Here is an 18,533-nt window from a genome sequence, read left to right as displayed (position 1 = left end):
GGACTAAAAAAATTAGATACAAAACAAAGCAACTTACATTTTAAAACAAATATATTCACAGTCAAAACACATGGATTTATTTTTAAAAAAGATAAAAAGAATAAATTATTGGAATTAATTCCTTTAGAAGGAACTCTGTTGGGTTCTATTGGTAGCACTGCAGGTCGTGGGTGCAACAGGTGCGTCGGCGCCGACGCAAGGTGGCAGCACCTGTCGTTCGGCGTCCGGTCCAATCACGGATCGACGGCAGCATCCCTGAATCTCCGTCGGTCGGTCGCATTCCCGTCGTGGCCGAGTGGCCGTCAGTGCATCAATAGTGGCCGCCTCGAGACGTGACGACTGGTGGCCGCCGTTGACCCCGGCATGACCCTACGCAGCCCCATCGGCCGCAGGTGAGTGAGTTGGCCGGCTCGGACTCCTTTCGAGACGCCCCACCTGAGTTCAAGGGCAACCTTTTTGCGTCCGGAATTGAAAAGGAACCTTCGTATTTTGGGCGAATTCTGGCTCAGATTGGGCTCGTTTGGGGTCCAGGACGGGGCTCTAGCACAATTAATTGGAATTGAGCCCGTCAGGCACAGTGTTTCTCTCTGAAAAATTCATTTTCTTTCAGTAACCGACGGCGAGAGTTGACTGGTTTATTTTGATCTCGGAGTGTGTTTTTTTCTGCTCTCGCGATTTCATTCTGCCGAGACGAGTTTTTTTATGCCTCTCCGCTGGCATTTGCTGCCAAAACGATAATCTAAAGCACATGCTCTCGTTCTGTTGCATTTTATTTCCGACACACGTGTTTGCGATAATATTTACGAATAAAAAAAGTGCCGATTTTGTTTCGCAACACGTGGAAGAGAATACGCAGTGTCAATCTCGGATTTCAGGCTGGAAAAACATTCCTGCAGGAAACCGCAAAACTGCTCGAAATATTTCTCGGCCGCCCCCAATTTGTCCTCCAACGGGGAATAACCCTTTGTCCAGTCGCAAAGGGATAAAGGTGAAGGGGAAGTAGAAAAAAATTGTAATCCGTTCCTTTGTGCCTCTCCATTGTTGGTTGCAGCAGCTAATTTCATGTTCCAACGAGGAAAGCAAACAACTAGAGAGATATATATTTATGTAAATCTTTTGTGTGATCCTTCCTTTGTTTGTCGCAGCTTTTATCTCCTGCGTGACAGAGAGTGCGTGGAAAAATATTAATTATGTGTTTGGAAATTTCTGTACAATTTCAAAAGAAGGACAAGAGAAATTATTTTCAATCCTGAAAAATTTAAATAACCAGCTTATTGATTTAAAATTTGTATATTTTTCAGGCATTTCAGTGGACATTAAATTTAATTTGCTAAACAGAATTATTCTTAGAGTAGAAACAAAAATTGAATTTTTTTAGTTTCGAAACATGTTATGGAGAAATCGTGAAGCAAAAAATGGACTCGTCCTTTTCCCATTTTCTGGCTGCTCGGCCATAAATATCTCATTAGGCTGTTTTCTGAGGGATGAATAACCACCCCTCGTTGAACTTCCCCCCTACAAGAAAAAGGAACTACCTGCGCTGCCCCTGAAAAATCTGCTTTGTATCTATTTTGACAGCTTGTAAGAGGCTCACGTCCCTTTGACGCGGGCAACAGCTGCTGAAAGCTGAAAGGACAAAGCAGAGACCTTCTTTTTTTTCACTGACCTGCGGGGAAAAAAATCATAAATAAATCTGGACAAGAAAAACCTTTCCAGGGAAATAATTTTTTGGAATCACGGCCGTGACCAATTTCGAAAACAAATATAAAATGCTGTGGGAAGACTTTGGTTGGCCATAAATCAATCCAGGGAAATATTTGATGAGAACTCTTTCTTTCTTTTGTTACTCGAGATGTGGAGATTAATGGCGGCCTGTTTGTGATAAGCATCAATTAAGAAAACTTCCCTCCTCCGAGTGCCTTTTCTCTCACCCTGCCGGCAGACAAGAAAAAGAAAAACGAGGGTTTGTGAATAATCGTGACTTTTATAAATAGAAAATACAATTTCGGAGTGGCGTCTAAATTGGCCGATTTTTCTTCCAAATGGTTTCAGTCGTGATTTATTAATTTGTCAGCAGCCAAACCAAACCATTTTTCACGCCCGCCAAGTTTGTTTTTCTAGCAATAAAGGCGTAAAAAATATGCAAATTGCTCTTTTGAAGCTTGAACTGTTCATAGACATAAAGTTTGACTAGAATTCAACCCTTTTCGCAAGTTAAGTTAAAAAATGTTATTTATTTAATTTAACACAGCAAAAATTATAAATAACCAAGGTCTTCTGATTTATTTATTATTTAAAATAGGCTATTTTTTAAGTGTATAATTTCACTCCAAATGAATTTGGAGTTTTCTATTTAAAACAATTTTTTTTTTTAAATAAAGAATTTTTTTTATTAACCAGAGCAAAGTTGATCGGTATAAAAACACAATTCAATTATTCCTTTCTAGAGACCAATTTGATACATTATTATATTATTCAACTGCCTGCGGAGAATACAATTTTTGATTTTTTTTAATTATTATTATTTTTTTTAATAATAAATATAACAACGGCTGGAGTGAAGAGATTGCTGTGAGCGAAATTTGCAGACTCGCTTCTTACCCTTAAATCAATTCATGAATTTGAACAGAATTTTTTTTTATTAATAGCAAGTTGCAAGCATTAAAATTAAATTAACTTTTACCTATCCTTAATGAAATTATTGTTTTGTAAATACAAATTTCAACATTTTCTTCACCAAAAGCGGTGTTTTTCTCTAATTTTGAACTAGAGAGGGAGTTAGAATTCTCATACGTCTCTGAAAATAATCACATGTCACAGCGTAGAGATTTTTACTTGAATTATCTCACTCCAATCTTGCTCCTCTATTTTGATGTTTTTCTACCGAAACAAGTGCAGCGGTGGAGACAAAATCTAGAGGGACAAGTGAAATGATGCGGAAACAATTCGGTCCTGCTGCGTGGAACAAACAAAAATCGCCGATTTTCAGCTCCACCGCTCTTTTTTACTCTCCACAATATAAAAATTTCTCTCCCGCTGGAAAATTTAGAAAAGCAGAGCGTGCTCGGAAATTGGATACTTTGCCGAAAGAAAGGCAGAAAAAGAACCGGTTGTTGTTTTAATTCGTCAGCTTAGGAATTTGTCCCTCTCTGAGATGGAAAAGGGAGACCGACCAACGTTTTTTGCTCCCTGCTGGCATTTGGTCCACTATTTTCTTCTCAAGCAGGGAGAACAAAACTTGTAAAAAAAAGCAAGGTGGCGTCGAAATTGCCGCCATTAAAACCGAGCCTTGTTAAATAAAACGAAACGCGGGGTGCCAGAAAACGTGGCCGGCGCGTAATTTCGGGGCAAAGAAATTCTCTTTGGGGTACTTCCTGCTGGGAAAATTGATCGGAATTGCGGCGACGCTTCTTCCCAAAGCGCGTCGGCTGACGTAAGAAATTGAATTACGTGCGCCGAATTCGGGCGTGGAAATCCATTTTCCACGCATTCTGCCGCGGCGAATAAATCACACACTCATTTCCACCCGCAACTTTGCGTCCAATGAAATATTCAAGTTAAGTCAAATATTGAAAATTTAAAAAAAGCAGAAATGTTTCTATTTTATCGTCAAATTTACCTTTAAACTGGTCAAATTCTCTAATTAAACAAAATTTCAAATCAGAAAAGTGTGTCCTTTTAAACCTCTTTTGAAACAAAATTCTATTTATAGAAAATATTGTGATGAAAAAATTAAGGCTTGCTAATTTGACTGCTGTTCCCTGGCCTTATCTCTGTCCGGACGTGATAAACAGCGAGTTGACCCGTCGAGGTCGCCGTTCCAATAAATCCGTTTTGAGCCGAAAGCTGCTCCTTTTTCAGAGATTGCTCGGCGGTGACGTCACGCCGTTTGTTTCTTTTATTATTCTGTGAATGCACCGAGAGGGACTTTTGGAATACGACCGCAATAAATTAGACGGCGAGCGAACAAGCCGCGCAAAATTTCATTTCGCGTCCCACCTTTGGTTAAAAAATAACACTCGACACAATAATTTATGTACGCACGCCGCACTTTTGCCAAGCGCAAAATTCTTTTCGCTCGCTCTCTCGCGTCGAGAATTTCCATACGCATTAAATCCAAGCAGCTCGTTTTGAGGCGGACCAAATTTATTTTATATATAAAATTTTATCCTTAGCTTTCTTATTATATGCATATAGAAAATAATACTGTTTCGATTCCCATGACGGCACAAGATGTGATGGTGGCGCATTTTTGTTGAGGTGTTCTTTTTATTTCCTTCTGCTCTCCACAGCACACATGTTGGAGAAAAAGAATTTTATTGAGTGGCTGCGAAGCGCAAGGAGAGGATCCCCCTCCCTCCGCCCAAAACACTTCCTTTTCACGCTGTTCGAATCCATTACAAGCATCATCGCCAACAACAATCACCTTAATTCCTCTCCAAAACCATTTTATACTTTTAAGGTTCAACCTATTCGCAGATCTGAAAATTATATAAAACTTTGTTTGAAATTTTTCCATTCAAATAAATAATCTTCCGCGTGTACTTTTCTGATTGCAGTTTTCTCTGGATGGATCTGATCCAGAATCTCAGCAGTTTTCATGCCAAGAATTTAGCATTGGGGTGAGTTGAAAGATTGAGCTGTAAATTTTATGCATCATCTTTTATTTTTTACTCGCGCGAGTCAACTCGTGAAACACGTGATGGCAATTTGGCAACTTTCAAAAAACAGGAAGTTGAAACAATTAAGACTGTGATAAATGGAGGGAAAAAATGAACCTTCTGAAGAAGTCGCGCGACGGTTTCCGTTTTAAATAAAAACTCGAGTTGCGCTTCTCCCGTTTCGCATATTCGCAAGAATTCAGCCATTTGAATACTTCAACTCGTGTCTCACTACAACAAGACAGAACGTGCTCTTTGTGTAAACTTGCAGTCATATTTTAGAATTTCGTGAAAAAATTGCTGAATTTTTAATAGCGCAGTTTTTTAATATAATTTATTTCACATTTGTTTTACATCCAAATGCACAAATCATTTTATGTAAAAAAAAAAGAGAAAGGAAAGGATCTTGTTGATTCCGTGGCGCGATAAATCAGAAAATTAATCTCTCGAATTCCCACGGCGCGATTGCCCCTTTCCCAGCACCTTTTCGGCGCGCGGCGCGTCGATGGAAATAATAAAGACCCATTACAAGTCTATAAAACAAAAGAGGCAAAAACACGCGGACGCCCCTAAATTTCGATGGCGCGCAGGCTGCTGGCGAATTCAAACTGGAATTTTTCCTGCTCTTTGGCCGCGGCGGATTTTTCGGCTGTCAAGTTTAATTGGCTTGTTTCTGCTTTTAAAACGACACGTCCTCAACAGGCTTTTAGAGGGAGAGAGAAAAGCTGTTGTGTCGCGGATGAGAGAAAAAAATTCAGGAGGAGGCGCCAAACCAAGAAGCTGCTAATCCTTTTCCCAAATAATCTCGCCTTTTGACGCCTCTCCCACTTATTCTTTTTTTTTTTATCAAGTGAGTTTGTAAATATCTGTTCTTTTTATTCTTTCGGACTGCCTCTTTCGGTGCTGATTGAAGCGGCCGTCATATACGTTTGCGCCCGCTTATCTAATTAAAATAAAAATTGAGTGAAATAACGAGTCGGGCGCCGCCCTTTTTAAATGGTGTCGTCTTTCAAATGGGAATCGCCGCGATAAAATCTATGAATCTGAAATCACGCAGCCCACTGTACAGCCAGTCCTCGCTGCCCCCCGTTTTGTGCGACCTGTGCTGCTGCTAATTCGTGCGAATTCATCCTGCCCGACCTGAAACCAACAGCCTGCCGCTCTCTTGATAATGAAGTTAGCATTCCGATCGGGTTATTCAGCAGGGAGGGACCAATAGCAAATCGGTAAATAATTAAAATTTAATTTAAAAAGAAAAAAAACATTATTGAAAAGAGACACTGAAAGCTGAAATTTTTGAATAATTTTCTTCATGAAAAAAGGATTATCAAACAATTTAAATAAAAGTTCATTTTTTTTGTCTTAATAATGATGTTAGAATGTTACAAATAATAATGAAATAAATTTAAAGATAACATTTTTTTTTATAAATATTTTCAAATTCCTAATTTTTTTTTTACCAAATTACTTTTAAACTTTTACATTATTTGCCACCTTAATCATATACTTACTGTTCTGTTGTTTTAATTCAATGAAGAAAAAACTGAAGCAAAAAATTATTCAAATATATTTTTACAAAAGTTAAGCGATTCAATATCAAACTTTACAATTCATAAATAAAGACAAGTGAATTGGAACTAAATTATTTATTGAATTTTTAAAAAAAATTTAAAAAAAAGTATTTCCTTTAGAAATTAGCCCATTCACTGTTTTAATTTTGGATTTTCTTTTACAATTGAGCGATAAAAAGTGACCGCCTTGTAAGAATTGCAGCTTTTTCCCTTCACATCCAAGGCTTTGTTATATATTTTTGCTTTTTTGCTGGAAACAAGTTCATTTGTATCCTTTACTTGCGAGATCGGGTTTTGTTGTTTGCAATTGTTATTGAGTTGTCGCGGCAGCAGCGGCGTCGAAAAATGACTTGTCCCGTCCGTCCGGCCGCGTTTTGAAGTGGCCGCCCGCTTTTTTGCAGTCCGCAGCTTATTTCTCGACCTGTTGCTCGCCGGCAAATCCAGTCCTTTGCGAGTGAAAAATTCGGCCTTGGCGCTCGTGCAGCTTTTCCTCGAGATGCTTTCTCGCCGCAAATATAAATTCAGCAATTTATTTCTCGGTATATGCTGCACAACGACAGCCTCTCAATCTTCTTACTTAAAAATGTTGCTTGAAAATTTTATGTCGCCTTGGAAAGGGCCAAGCCAGGAGAAAGAGACGGATTTGGCATGAGAAAAAATTTAGCAATTTCAAAGATAATGATGAAGAAGTAAAGAATATTTTTATTTTTATTTCCTTTGACTGCCATAGTAAAAAATAATAATTATTGAGGTGTAAAATTTTGAGGCATGTTTAATTTTATTAGTTTATTATTACGTAAAAGTTTAACTAATTTTAAAGCACAAGTCAGTGCATTAAATATTTTGATTTCTTAAATTAAATTAATTTTAATAAATAATCCCCATAATTTTCATTAGATCTTTTAAAAAAAATATTTATTAAACTTTTTATTGAAGATTCTTTTTTTATTTTGTTTTCAATGTAACCATTTTTACTTAAAAGTTCAAACATCCTGTGGTGGATTATATGGTTGTACATGATAATTTTGGTTTTGCTTTGCCTCTAGTTGGCATTTAGAAAATTGGTGTGTTTTATTTTGCGGTCAGTCGGAATCGATTTGCATTTTAATGGGCGCGGCTTGGGAAAGAAAAAAGAAAGATGATTTGTCTGGCGAGATGAGAAAAGGCGATTGATTGATGGTTTCTCTGATGCCGCATTTCGTCCCGACAGCTCCTTCATTTTCGTCTCGCGCGCCGTCCACTGAAGAAAAACGACTTGCGGTTTTCTTTTTCTCTTTAATACAGCGACGAGACGCGCCACGCAAGGACCGAGGAAAACGACGCGGCAGATAATTCAATTTTTCCCGTTTTGCTCCCGATCAAAACAAAGCGGCCGATTGTGCAGTCGTGAAAGCGAAAATTAAGCATTCTGAGAAAAACTACCGAGCGAATCGGTCGCCATCGCTCATATATATATTTTAAACAATTTCGACTTGGCGCGCGTTTTACGACTCTTGGTGTGTGTAAAAAATTTAATTGGTCGACCGAATTCCAGCTTGTCGCGTTTAATACGGAATTAATATTTTCTCGCTTGGGCCGCTCAATAAAAATACAAATCAATGGTCGTTCTTTGCCGGGGTTGGAGGAAAAGAACGCGCCTTTGTGCCGGACGCCGCGCTGGAGGAAAACGGACGCGACGATGATTCAGCCTAATTGGGAAAAAGAAAAGAGCCCTGCTCGTAAAATTACATTTTTTGTGCCGCGCGCAGACCACAGAATTCCAGAGTGGAAAAGGAAACGAGATTTATTGAGGCCAATTTTCTCGTCTCAGAGGTGATTCAAAATCGGCTTCTTTTGGATTGTTTTTTACGCTCTGAAGGGAATAAAGAGTTGAGGGAAAAATTTATATAATGACAAATTGAATTCTGGACTTGTTGGTGAAAAACTCGACATCTTTGAAGCCTGCAATGTTCGTTAAATTTATTTATATTTTATATACTTTAATCAAAAATAAATGTAATCGTCTAGCCATTTCACATCTCATTTTTTTTTCTTGCTGACTTTATTTGAAAGATTCTTTTGTATTTTCGTTTTCAATATTTAAGATAATTCCGGGCTGCAAAAAATTCAAATAATATATTTGACGCGTTTTTCGCAATCAATTCTATTTATTTATATTAAACTCGATTCAACATTTATTGTTAGAGGGAAAATAACGCTTCTTCTACTAGTCGGCCGGCCAGCCAGACTTGAACCGACTCTTGACAATAATTGTTGCACACTAAAGTTCAATAGCTTCAAATTGCCAACGATGAAATATTTTTTTTTTAATCGTTATGATATCTGATTGATTTAAATATTTGAAGCTGGTGTTCACTGAAATCACCTTAAGAAAATTTAAATTTTTTAGAAGAGGTTTCTATGAATCTCAATTCTTAACGAATCATTCACCTAACGAAGTTTAGAGCTGTCACCGCTCTAGTGCAAGGTTATGGGAAATTTCTTAGAGCGGTGGCCGCTCTAGTGTAGAGTGTTCGCTGCTCCAGTTCGCGCAGCTACAGGCCTGGAGATCGTTGGGTGTTCAGTTATTGGAAAAATAGACATGCTGAGATGTCTTAAAATTGTTTTGAAAATTTTAATCAAGATCTTGATGAAATATTCTTATTGTTTATAAATTTATTATAAAAAATGTCGTAAGTACACTTTTTCAATGCTTTGGATTATTCAACTTTTTTAACCCTTTTTTGTCATAACTAATTTTATGAAGATAAGCTTTTTTTAATTGCAGAATATTTATAAACAAAATAATTTAGTCTCTTGAAATTTAGTATTAAGGTTAAAAAATTTTATTGCTGATCGGAAGGTGCCGATTGATGGCTTCAGAAGAGCGTTCTGAATGAATGAGCGCGGGAAAGCATCAAATTCGCGTGCCCGCCCGCGAAATATGTCTGCAGAAACCGTACAAACGTCGCGCGACCGACGAGTAAGTGGAAAAAATGGAGCGCATCCGCGCAAATTGATCGCTGATTAATTTCACGGTCTGCCTCACTTCCACTCTTTCTTCTCGGATAAAAATAGAGAGATTTGAACGGTGGATTTTCTCGCCACTGCCTGCGGCGACTGGAGGCGCGAGATGGAAATTAATTGGAAGGGCGCCGCGGGGAAAAGAAAAAGCGAGCGAAACGCGGGTTTATCCGAGAGAAATATAAAAAGCAGCCGCGCCGAGTGTCGGACACGCAAATGAAATTAGAGTGATTTGTTTGTTGACGTGTTCGCGCCTCCTCTGCTCGCCTGTAATTTGGCCAAGCAGCTCGTTAGCGGCCTTGGCTCCCCCCTGAGCCCCCTCCCCGCCGTCGAAAGGCCCCGCGGGCCACGCGAAAATGAGGAGCAAAGGGCGCCCAAAAAAAGAAGAAAGAAATGAAATTGGCCCTCGCAAAGGATAATGAACGTTGGGAGAGGAAAAGTATGTTTATACAGAGCCCACAGTTATTAAAATCATTCCTCTTCCAATAAATTAACAAAAATTAAACGACGAGAACAATTAAATTATTTATTATAATTTAATTAAAAATTCGTTTCGTTTTTTTATTTATTCTCCATTCTACACATTGAAATACATCAAATAAAAAAACAAAATCAATTAAAAAAAAAACCTGAAAATACTTGAGCAGAATGTGAAATAAGATTAAGAAATATAATAAAACAGTAATCAAATTTAAAAATTTGTACAGTCAAGTGCTTTATTTAAAAAAAAATATTATCCAAATTAAATTCTTCCTTTGAGTTGAACGTGCAAGAAGCATATTTTTATTTTTTACTTGAAGCGTGATCATCTTTGTGCCAGTCTCTTTTACGCTCTCAGACTTAATCCGGCGGAGAATCTGATTCCGCAGAGTGTTACAAACCACAAACCATTTTTATCTCGGTGCAAGAGCTCGTTAGGTTTGCTCGCCCGACTCGTTTGTTGGTGGCGTGCGCTTCGGGTTTGCCAAGTGCTCGGCTCGAAAGAGGCGTCAAAAATTATAATAAATGGCCAGCGATGCGGAGAAGCGAAAGAAAAGTGGCGTCTGCCAATAAAAAGCGATATTCTCCCAGCCGATTGGCGTGTGCAAATTACTTTCAGGCCAAGCAACGAAATCGACGCTTTTGTTCTCCTTTGGCCCGACAAACAAAACACCTGGGCACGACGAGTCTAACAAAAAATCACTCGCAATCTGCAAATTAAAGTGTAATCAGCCGGCCGTTGAGGTCTCCGAGGTGATTTCAACGCTCGCAGACCACTAATAGAAATTAATTTTTTGTTTTCATTTTCATTTGTATGCGATTTTAATTGAATTTTAATTCGAGGTTTCCGCTTTTCCGAGAAAACATCCTCGGGCATTTTACCAAAGTTTTCCCTAATTGGCGATTCTGAGATTTTTTTCCTCCAACATAGAGAGGTTTCGTGCAGACGAGAAACGAGAAATAAGGAGGCGAATAATGAAGTTGTAAAAGTGGCGGCGATAACAATCAAATTGTAAAAGAAGTCGGCACAAAAAGACTGGTTCCCTTTTTTGCGAGTCTCGCGTGAACTATCTGCCGCCGAAACGCTGCAAAACTCTGTTGGAATGCAAAAATTATCGTATTATTTCTTGTTTGGATAAATTTGCGTTGGTATTTGTAAATAAATTAAGGAGGAGATGCGGGACAGAAATATTTTCGCGCTGCCGCAATAAGAAAATAAATTTATCACTTGATCTTTTTCTCTTTTTAACTCGTCTGCCCCGCGCGCTAACATTCATTTTATTTATTTCTCTCATTCCTCCTCGACTTGCAAACTCGCTTTGCAGTCTGCGAGAAATTCCAACCGACCGACTCACTAGCTCGTTTGCCACCACTCCACATAAAATGAGCAACACTTTTCGCATAAGCTCTCATAACAAACTTGAAATTATAATGCACGCGTTCAAAAATATCTCGGTAAAGTTGAATTTAGTTGGTGATGTTATTCATTAAGAATTTCAAAGAAAAACTGAATTAAATAAGAATTTAGATTTGATAAAAAATTCCAAGTTTGCTATGTGGTGTTTTTTACTCTATTGCTGACTTAGCATGTGAATATAATTTTAATAAGTCTTCAATTAATTAAGTGGGGGATGAAACAAACAATCTCAACAGGGAAATAATTAAATTAGCATAAAAGAATTATTATTATTTTGTAAAACCAGATCATATAGATTAATCATCCAATTCTTTTCATTTTGTCAATTAAAATTGCAAAGTTTTAAACAATTATTTTTTCAATTGTTGGTCTTAAAGCTTAAAATTAAGAAATAGTTCAGAAACAAAAATGATGTTTTCAATCCTCATTTAATTACAATTACGATTGTTTTAATTCTAATTAAAAAAATATTTTCCGCGAAATACTTAAGCAAACAAGGAAACTCATTTTGTCGCAGACAGACGTATCAAGTCGTGTGCGAAAAATTGGCAAACGAATCGGTCGTCACAGTTTGCGCGAGACGGACGGTAAGTGGTATTGCAAAAGGAGGGCCAATCGCGGCGGCGGGAGCGAGAGTGGCTGAAACATGCAGAGTTGTCTGTGGAGGCAGGTGGCTCTGGGAAAAAGCCGAGCGAGGAATTCATTCGGGAGAAGAATTCATCGCTGGCTGGACGGCCGCAGCAAGACTCGTTTTTGTGTTTGCAATTTTTTTTTTACTTCATATATATAATGCTGCGCCACCAAAAGCAGAGATGGCGCGCGATAAAAAAAATCTCGCGAAATACTTTGTGCGCAAAAATCCGTGCACGCTTCTCGTGCAGCCCACAAAAGGAGCAAAAGGCGGCCGAGCAAATTAAATTTGCTCATTCGCTTTAGTGTTTAGTCACTCGATAATGCGACGATCACCGTGATTTGCAAATAATTCTCCGCTTCGTGGAACTTCTCCACCTCCGCCGCACTTGTTATTATTGTTGTTGGTGTTTGCGCCTCTTTTTCGGTGGCGTCTGCTCGCGTATTCAATAATGCTGGATGCAGCCCGCGGTGGAATTAATTCACTCACGAACTGCTGCATTGTGCGCGCAGGAGGTCATTCTAAAATTAGTCTACCAATTCAATTTCATGGGATTCAAAGTAAATAAATAATTTCAATTATTCCTCATAAATTGAAATTGATGACTTCAAACTTCAAACATGTAATCTGTAATCACCTGCAATAAGACTGTCTCTGATTTTTTTTACTGTCACTGCCAGATTTTAAATATTTTTGTGCAAGTAATTTTTATGTACCAATATCCTACCAATATCATAAAGTTATTTAATTTATAGCACCATTTAAGTAGCCTTGATGAAAATTTAAAGTTGCTAAATAATTATGGAAGATGAAAATTAAAATTTTCTTTATTGGATCAATTTTTATTCCACCAAAAACTGGCACCTGATCCAGTCAACAAAATTAATTATGGAATCTTCATTTTTGAAGTTCGTGTAAAATAATATAGTTAATTTTATGTCAATTCAGGAATAAATTTTATTATTCATTTGAAATAATTCTGTTCATTGGGAATTTTTATTTCGTTACTTCGTCTCTTTGAAAATAAAACCTCTTGAAAAGTGTGTTGTGTGGGCTGACTTGGCGGGGCTGCGTATACAGAAAGAGGGATGAGGGCTCTCAGGTGTCTCGCGCGTTTTGTTTTGTGGCTTCGAGCCCTGATGATGCAATCGAATTACCGCTGAATGTGCCCTCATCGGCGAAATCTGATCGCACGCACTAGGGGCAAGCAAACTCGTATGTATAGCTAACTTGGAAATTAACAAACTATTCGTGTTTACGCTTCGGAGGGTTGCACTTTTCGACATGATAGGAAATCCACCCTCAATTTATCTAGAATAAAAAAAAAAATATATAAATTTAAGATCAATCTTGATCTGTTTGAATCTTGATCTGAAATGAAGCCTCCCACGGAGCCGAATAATCATGCGTGTCCAATCGAATTTGAATCTTGCTTCCTGATATTTGTCAGGTGCGTCTCGCGCGTGCCACCCCCGAGCCTCTTATAAGGCCTCGGCGCTTCCACCCTCATAGTCAGTTACCCTCAAGACTCGCTCTGGCAAACTTCTCCGATGGATTGAAATTCTCGATTTCGCAAGAAAACAGGTTTGCCGCCGCCGCGTGCATGTTTTCCTGATGTTTATTCGTGTCAACTTTTGCGGTCGGCGCAAAAACCAACCGCAGAATTGATTCGCGACCTCCGAGATTTGGTTTCGGATTGATTTTGGTCTGCAATCGGTCTGGTTTTACAAGAGCGCAGATTGATTTTTTATTATCATTGCGAGCGTCGAGATCGCAAACGGCGAGAAGCGGTCGCGGCCAAGAAGGGCGAGTGCATTTCATTTGACCTTTCCAAGTGCAATTACCCGCCTCGATAATTTACGAGCGCTCGTAAAAGAAGAAGATAGAATTCCGCGCACCAAGACCAATTGAAACTCATTTTTCCTGCGCTTGTTTCAGCAGAACCGACTGACTGACTTGACTGCGTGAGCGGTGCCAAAAAGAAGCAAAATGGGACAAGACTGTAGGAGTGTGCTTTTCTTCAGCACCTGCTTTCTTCTCGTATGGGCTGCAAATATCCTTGCAGGTGAGAAATAAAATAAATTGTGTAATTTTATATTAACTGGAAGCTCCAAAATTAATTAATTCGAATTTTTTTACACCATTTAAAATCAATTAATTTTTAAATATTTTGTCGAAAAATTCATGAAATTATTCAGCAAGATTCCAATTTTTTCTTATCTTTTAAACTTTTGTAGATGTGCCTGGTTTGCGATTTGCTCGGCATCCTGTGTCGACCGTGGCTGTACCTGGCGCAGAAGTGGTTCTCGAATGCGCGCTTAATGTGTCTGCAGACAGGGTTTTGTGGCAATTGAACGGCCAACCGCTGTCTCCAATAGCCAACAGAGCTAGCGGCCGGCTAGTTGTCCGACTAGCTAAAGAGAAAGAAGACTATGAGCTGCAAACAGGCATCTATCAGGTAAAATAACATTTTTGCAAGGAGAAATGAAACATTTGATTTAGCAATTATTTATTTTATTTTAGAAGATTAATTAAAAACTTTTCATCTACAACTTTTTGAATTTAGAAAAATGAAAATGATTAAAATTTTCAGTGTGTGGCGTGGTTTGGTGCGTCGGCAATGGCGTCCCTGCCGGCAGAGGTGGCCGTCGCCCACATGGAAGAACCCTCTGGCAGCTCACTCACCTCCACTGTCCGCACCAGTTCAGGCAACGTCGTGTTCCTCTCGTGCCCACCGCCGAAAAGCACCCCTCCAGCGCAGGTCACCTTCAGAAGGGACGGCCACCAACTGTCAGCCCACGTTTCCGAGCAGGGTGGCCTCCTGCTGGCCAACGTGACTCCGGCTGACAGTGGCCGCTACTCTTGTTCGGCCACTAACACGGTTGCTGGTCAAACTGTGGCACTGCCCATGAACTTCCAGCTGCAGGTCGAAGCGGCGCCCCGCCAGAAAGTGGCCCCACACTTTCCCCTGTCTGCACCCTCCAACTACTCTGTTCTTGCTGGTCAGTTTAGTCTTTCCTTATTGAAGGAAATATATATATTTTTTTAATTATTAAGGCAAAGATGTGACTTTGGAGTGTCCCGCATCTGGATGGCCACCACCGTCCTTTACTTGGTCCAAGTACGGCGGCTCTCTTCCAGCAGAAAGAACTGCCATGATTTCAGCAGCCCTCTTACTTTCCAAAGTTAGCAGGGCTGATGAAGGCACCTACGTCTGCGAAGCCAAAAACTCCTTTGGCGCACCTGTCAAGTGCATCATTTCATTACACGTCATGGGTAAGTTTTTAAAATTTTCTAAAGAAAATTAGTTAATTCATGTTTAGAATCTTTAAATACATGATTTTCAATTTTCATCAATTTTTCTGCAGAACCTCCTGTTGTTGTCAAAGAGCCGATGAGCAAAATGGTCGAAGAGGGTGGTGAAGTTCAGCTTGAGTGTTCAGCTAGAGGTTGGCCCACTCCGGAAATCAAGTGGTTGCTGAATGGCAACTCCGTGGACCGTGACCCACACATAACTACGGCAGGTGGCCGCCTTTCGATCAGACTAGTGGAGAAACGGCATGCTGGAATCATCCAATGCTTTGCCTCCAGCTCCATGGGCAGCGCCTTTGGTCTTGCAATGCTGCAGGTTCAGCCAAAAACCATAAACTCCAGACCAAACAATGAAGAATTTTTTGGTAAAATTATTGCTGTATATATGTAAATCAATGAATACTAATTTTGCTCTAAAACTAGACCAGGATGAGTTTGAGGAGCAAGGCAGTAGCAAAGGTGAAAAGAACAATCGTCGCAGGAATAAGGACAAGAAGGAAAGGAAGCAAAAGGGGCATGGTAAGTTCTCAGATAACCTTTTTTCTTTTCTTTGGGTCTAATTTTCATTCTTTTTTTTTTTAATCTCAGCTGTGATGATTCCGCCATCATTCCCAAATATCACCCGATTATCTGATGAGTCAGTGATGGTTCGTTGGGACGTGCAGTCTGACAAAGGACTGCCGATTCAGTTTTTCAAAGTGCAGTACAAAGACATGGACAAAGGTCGTTGGAACACAATCGACGAAGACATTCCATCACACATCCGCAGCTACGAAGTTGATAACCTCAAGCCTGACCACTATTACAAGTTAGTTTCTTTGTTTGTTGTTGGCTTATCTTACATTTTCCCAATTTATTTAGGTTTAGAATCTCAGCAGTTTACTCAAACAATGACAACATGCAAGGACACAACTCTGCCAGGTTTCATCTGCAAAAGGAGCCGACTACCAAGAAGCCCCTCTACGCACCCACAATAACTTACGGGGAAGCGGCAAGTACGTCTGCAATCACCATCAAGTGGGAGGTCTGTCGAAACCTTTGGAAATGGTAGAGGTTTTATTTATTTTTATTTTTGCAGTACACAAGTGTCCCAAGTGTGCCTGTTGAGGGATTTTTCATCTATTACCGATCCAGCACCATGGCTGGAGATTATACGAAGGCCACTGTCATGGGAGCGAACACTAGGGAATTTTTGATTACCCATCTTTTACCTGATAGCTCTTATGACATCAAAGTCCAAGCTTTCAACAGTGCAGGAACATCTGGCTTCAGCGAAGTTCGATACTACAGAACGCTATGTAAGTAGAAGGGCTGAAGTATTTTAGAGTTAAAATGTTAATTCACGTTTGATGCTCCCCAGATGTGCTAACCTCTGAAGAGCCTTCAAGCACAGAGTCCATCCCAGGAGGTGGAGGCCTGGGAGTTGGCTTGGGCAACAAAGGGGAGACCTTGTCTCTAGGTTTGATCCTCGGGATAATTTTCGGGGGCCTCCTGCTTTTGATTGTCCTGCTGTGCCTGGGCGTCTACTTTTGCAAGCACTCCAACTCAAGAACGTCTGCCTCCGAACATGGTAGTAATTTATCTAATTTCTTCAATTTGATGTAAAATATATTATTTTCAGATACTGATAAAGAGGCTCAGGCCTATGGTTTGGTTACCGTTGGAAAACCAATTACGAATGGCACCACTCACCACGTCCACCAGATCAGACACACCCATAGGCATCAGCAGAGAGTGCACATAACTTCAAACCCATTAGCCAGCACCACAGAACACTTTAAGGTATTTACTTTTTAAAATTCCTAAAGAAGATTTTTAACCTGAGATCATTTTAGGTTGAGAGTGTGGTGGAAGTGGCCAGCCAAAACAACAACTGCTCAGATCCTGCGAGAAGGCGGCTTCGAACAAATTCGTTAGATGATGAAGAGGACGATGGTGTGAGTGTATCGGAAGGGGCTGGGGGCAGCAGTGAGGAGGAGGCGCCTCCGGTGCCGCCCAGACAACTCGACAGTAATTACGTTTGAAATGTGATGGTGTGCCAATCTCAAGAGAACAAACACTCGTAATTTATTTTGCAGTTCAACTAATGTGATAACTTTATTTTTGTCCAGACGAAGCCTTGTTTCTTTGCATTTGTATTGCCATTTTTCTGGAATTGTGTGTACAGAGCCTTTTTGTACAAATAGGTCCCCCGCAATTGAGCCCCGTCTCTCTCTCTCTCTCTCTCTCTCTCTCTCTCTCTCTCTATTGCAAAGCATGATGTGCAATTACATTGAATCTCTCTCAATGTGCAGCTCGAACAACAGAATTGTGTATTTTACATTTTACTCATTACACGATGCTGTAATTTTGAAAGGGCAATAGTCTTGCTAAATTGTCCAATTTATAATTTTGTGGTGCAGCTATTTTTTTCCAATCATTATTATTTGATGCCGAATGTACTTAAACATGATTGCCATAATTTAGATATCAGATTAATAACTTTTTATCTGTAGTTTTGAAAATTGGAAATTTTCAATTCTAGTCCCATCGCATTTTTACCGAATGTTACTTTTGCTAAGGTGTTGGCAATTTTTTATATCTATAAGACCCGATTTTTTTTAATCCGTCAAAACGCTTCCCCACTTCTCATTTAATAATTTTACAAACATGACCGGTGTAAAGAATTTTAAACTGTAATCTCCAGCAGCTCTTGCCCATTAACACTGAAAAATCTCACAGAGCCCATTAACTGATTGAAGTTCTTCATCTGGATAGGACAGACTGCGTTTAGGTGTAAAATCCAATCCGAAAGACTGCATTTGGATCTAGGAGACAATTTTAAAACTTTGTGTATTATATAAAAATATTAAAAATGTGAAAAGGATGTACAATAATTATAATATGATGGAATTGATTAATGCGTCTCAAGTCAGAAGTCTGATTGTAAATAGAGCAATTAAGTGTTCACTGGTTAGTGAAGAAAGACAAAATCGAATCCTGTGTAAAGTATTTCCACAACGAGTAAATTGTTGAAAATAAAACACTGCTAATATTTTTCTTATTTTACTCTGTATTTTATAATTTGCAACCAACCTTTTTATCGCGAAAGATATGGCAAGTGAAAACAGATAATTTATTAAAATATTTCCATGTTAATTTCAGTCGGTGTTGCAACAAGTCAAGTTAAGTGCATGTGACGATGTAACACCTAATCTGTTACTTTTCCACACCTTGCGACTTATTGTAAATTCCGTAAATTCAATTAGAGTAATATGATTTTAAATAGTGAATTTTTTTCCTTTATATTTTTAAAATGAATTTATTTAAGAAGTAATTATTATTTTTTCTGAAATGACTGAAATTAATTAAATCGCTTGTAATGAAATATTGATATAGGTATGGACCAGGTATGGACAATACATACTAAAAATTACCAATCAATTTAAAACCAATTTCACATTGTTTGTCTGCACCAT

At 39.0% G+C, this 18,533-nt stretch overlaps 1 protein-coding gene across 6 annotated transcripts; it reads left to right on the top strand.

Moving 5' to 3' along the window:
- Positions 1-212: 212 nt before the first annotated feature.
- Positions 213-18,123, top strand: LOC132196264 (interference hedgehog-like). 6 transcript variants are annotated; one of them, XM_059618795.1, is made up of 14 exons: positions 213-392; positions 4,560-4,622; positions 13,705-13,828; positions 14,001-14,221; positions 14,357-14,765; positions 14,821-15,039; positions 15,132-15,440; positions 15,499-15,594; positions 15,664-15,883; positions 15,937-16,099; positions 16,154-16,373; positions 16,436-16,645; positions 16,697-16,857; positions 16,911-18,123. In XM_059618795.1, the coding sequence occupies exons 3-14, from the start codon at positions 13,753-13,755 to the stop codon at positions 17,097-17,099; spliced, it is 2,493 nt and encodes an 830-aa protein (XP_059474778.1). In that variant the 5' UTR covers positions 213-392; positions 4,560-4,622; positions 13,705-13,752; the 3' UTR covers positions 17,100-18,123. The 6 variants fall into 6 exon arrangements, with proteins under 6 accessions (XP_059474778.1, XP_059474787.1, XP_059474819.1 ...); XM_059618804.1 differs by having other exon boundaries at positions 13,702-13,828; XM_059618813.1 differs by lacking the exon at positions 213-392 and adding an exon at positions 4,387-4,462.
- Positions 18,124-18,533: the final 410 nt, after the last annotated feature.

The sequence above is a fragment of the Neocloeon triangulifer genome, unplaced genomic scaffold, assembly GCF_031216515.1.
Source record: "Neocloeon triangulifer isolate White Clay Creek 2 clone unplaced genomic scaffold, ASM3121651v1 ptg000001l, whole genome shotgun sequence".
NCBI lineage: Eukaryota > Metazoa > Arthropoda > Insecta > Ephemeroptera > Baetidae > Neocloeon > Neocloeon triangulifer.
Note: the sequence above shows the minus strand (reverse complement) of the source record. Positions and strands in the feature narration are given on the sequence as shown.

Excerpts from the sequence above, each read along its gene's own strand:
- LOC132196264 (XM_059618836.1), top strand. The coding sequence starts at position 13,753 with ATGGGACAAGACTGTAGGAGTGTGCTTTTCTTCAGCACCTGCTTTCTT. Across the intron at positions 13,829-14,000 it reads GGCTGCAAATATCCTTGCAG|ATGTGCCTGGTTTGCGATTT; the intron begins GTGAGAAATAAA and ends AAACTTTTGTAG. Across the intron at positions 14,222-14,356 it reads TGCAAACAGGCATCTATCAG|TGTGTGGCGTGGTTTGGTGC; the intron begins GTAAAATAACAT and ends TAAAATTTTCAG.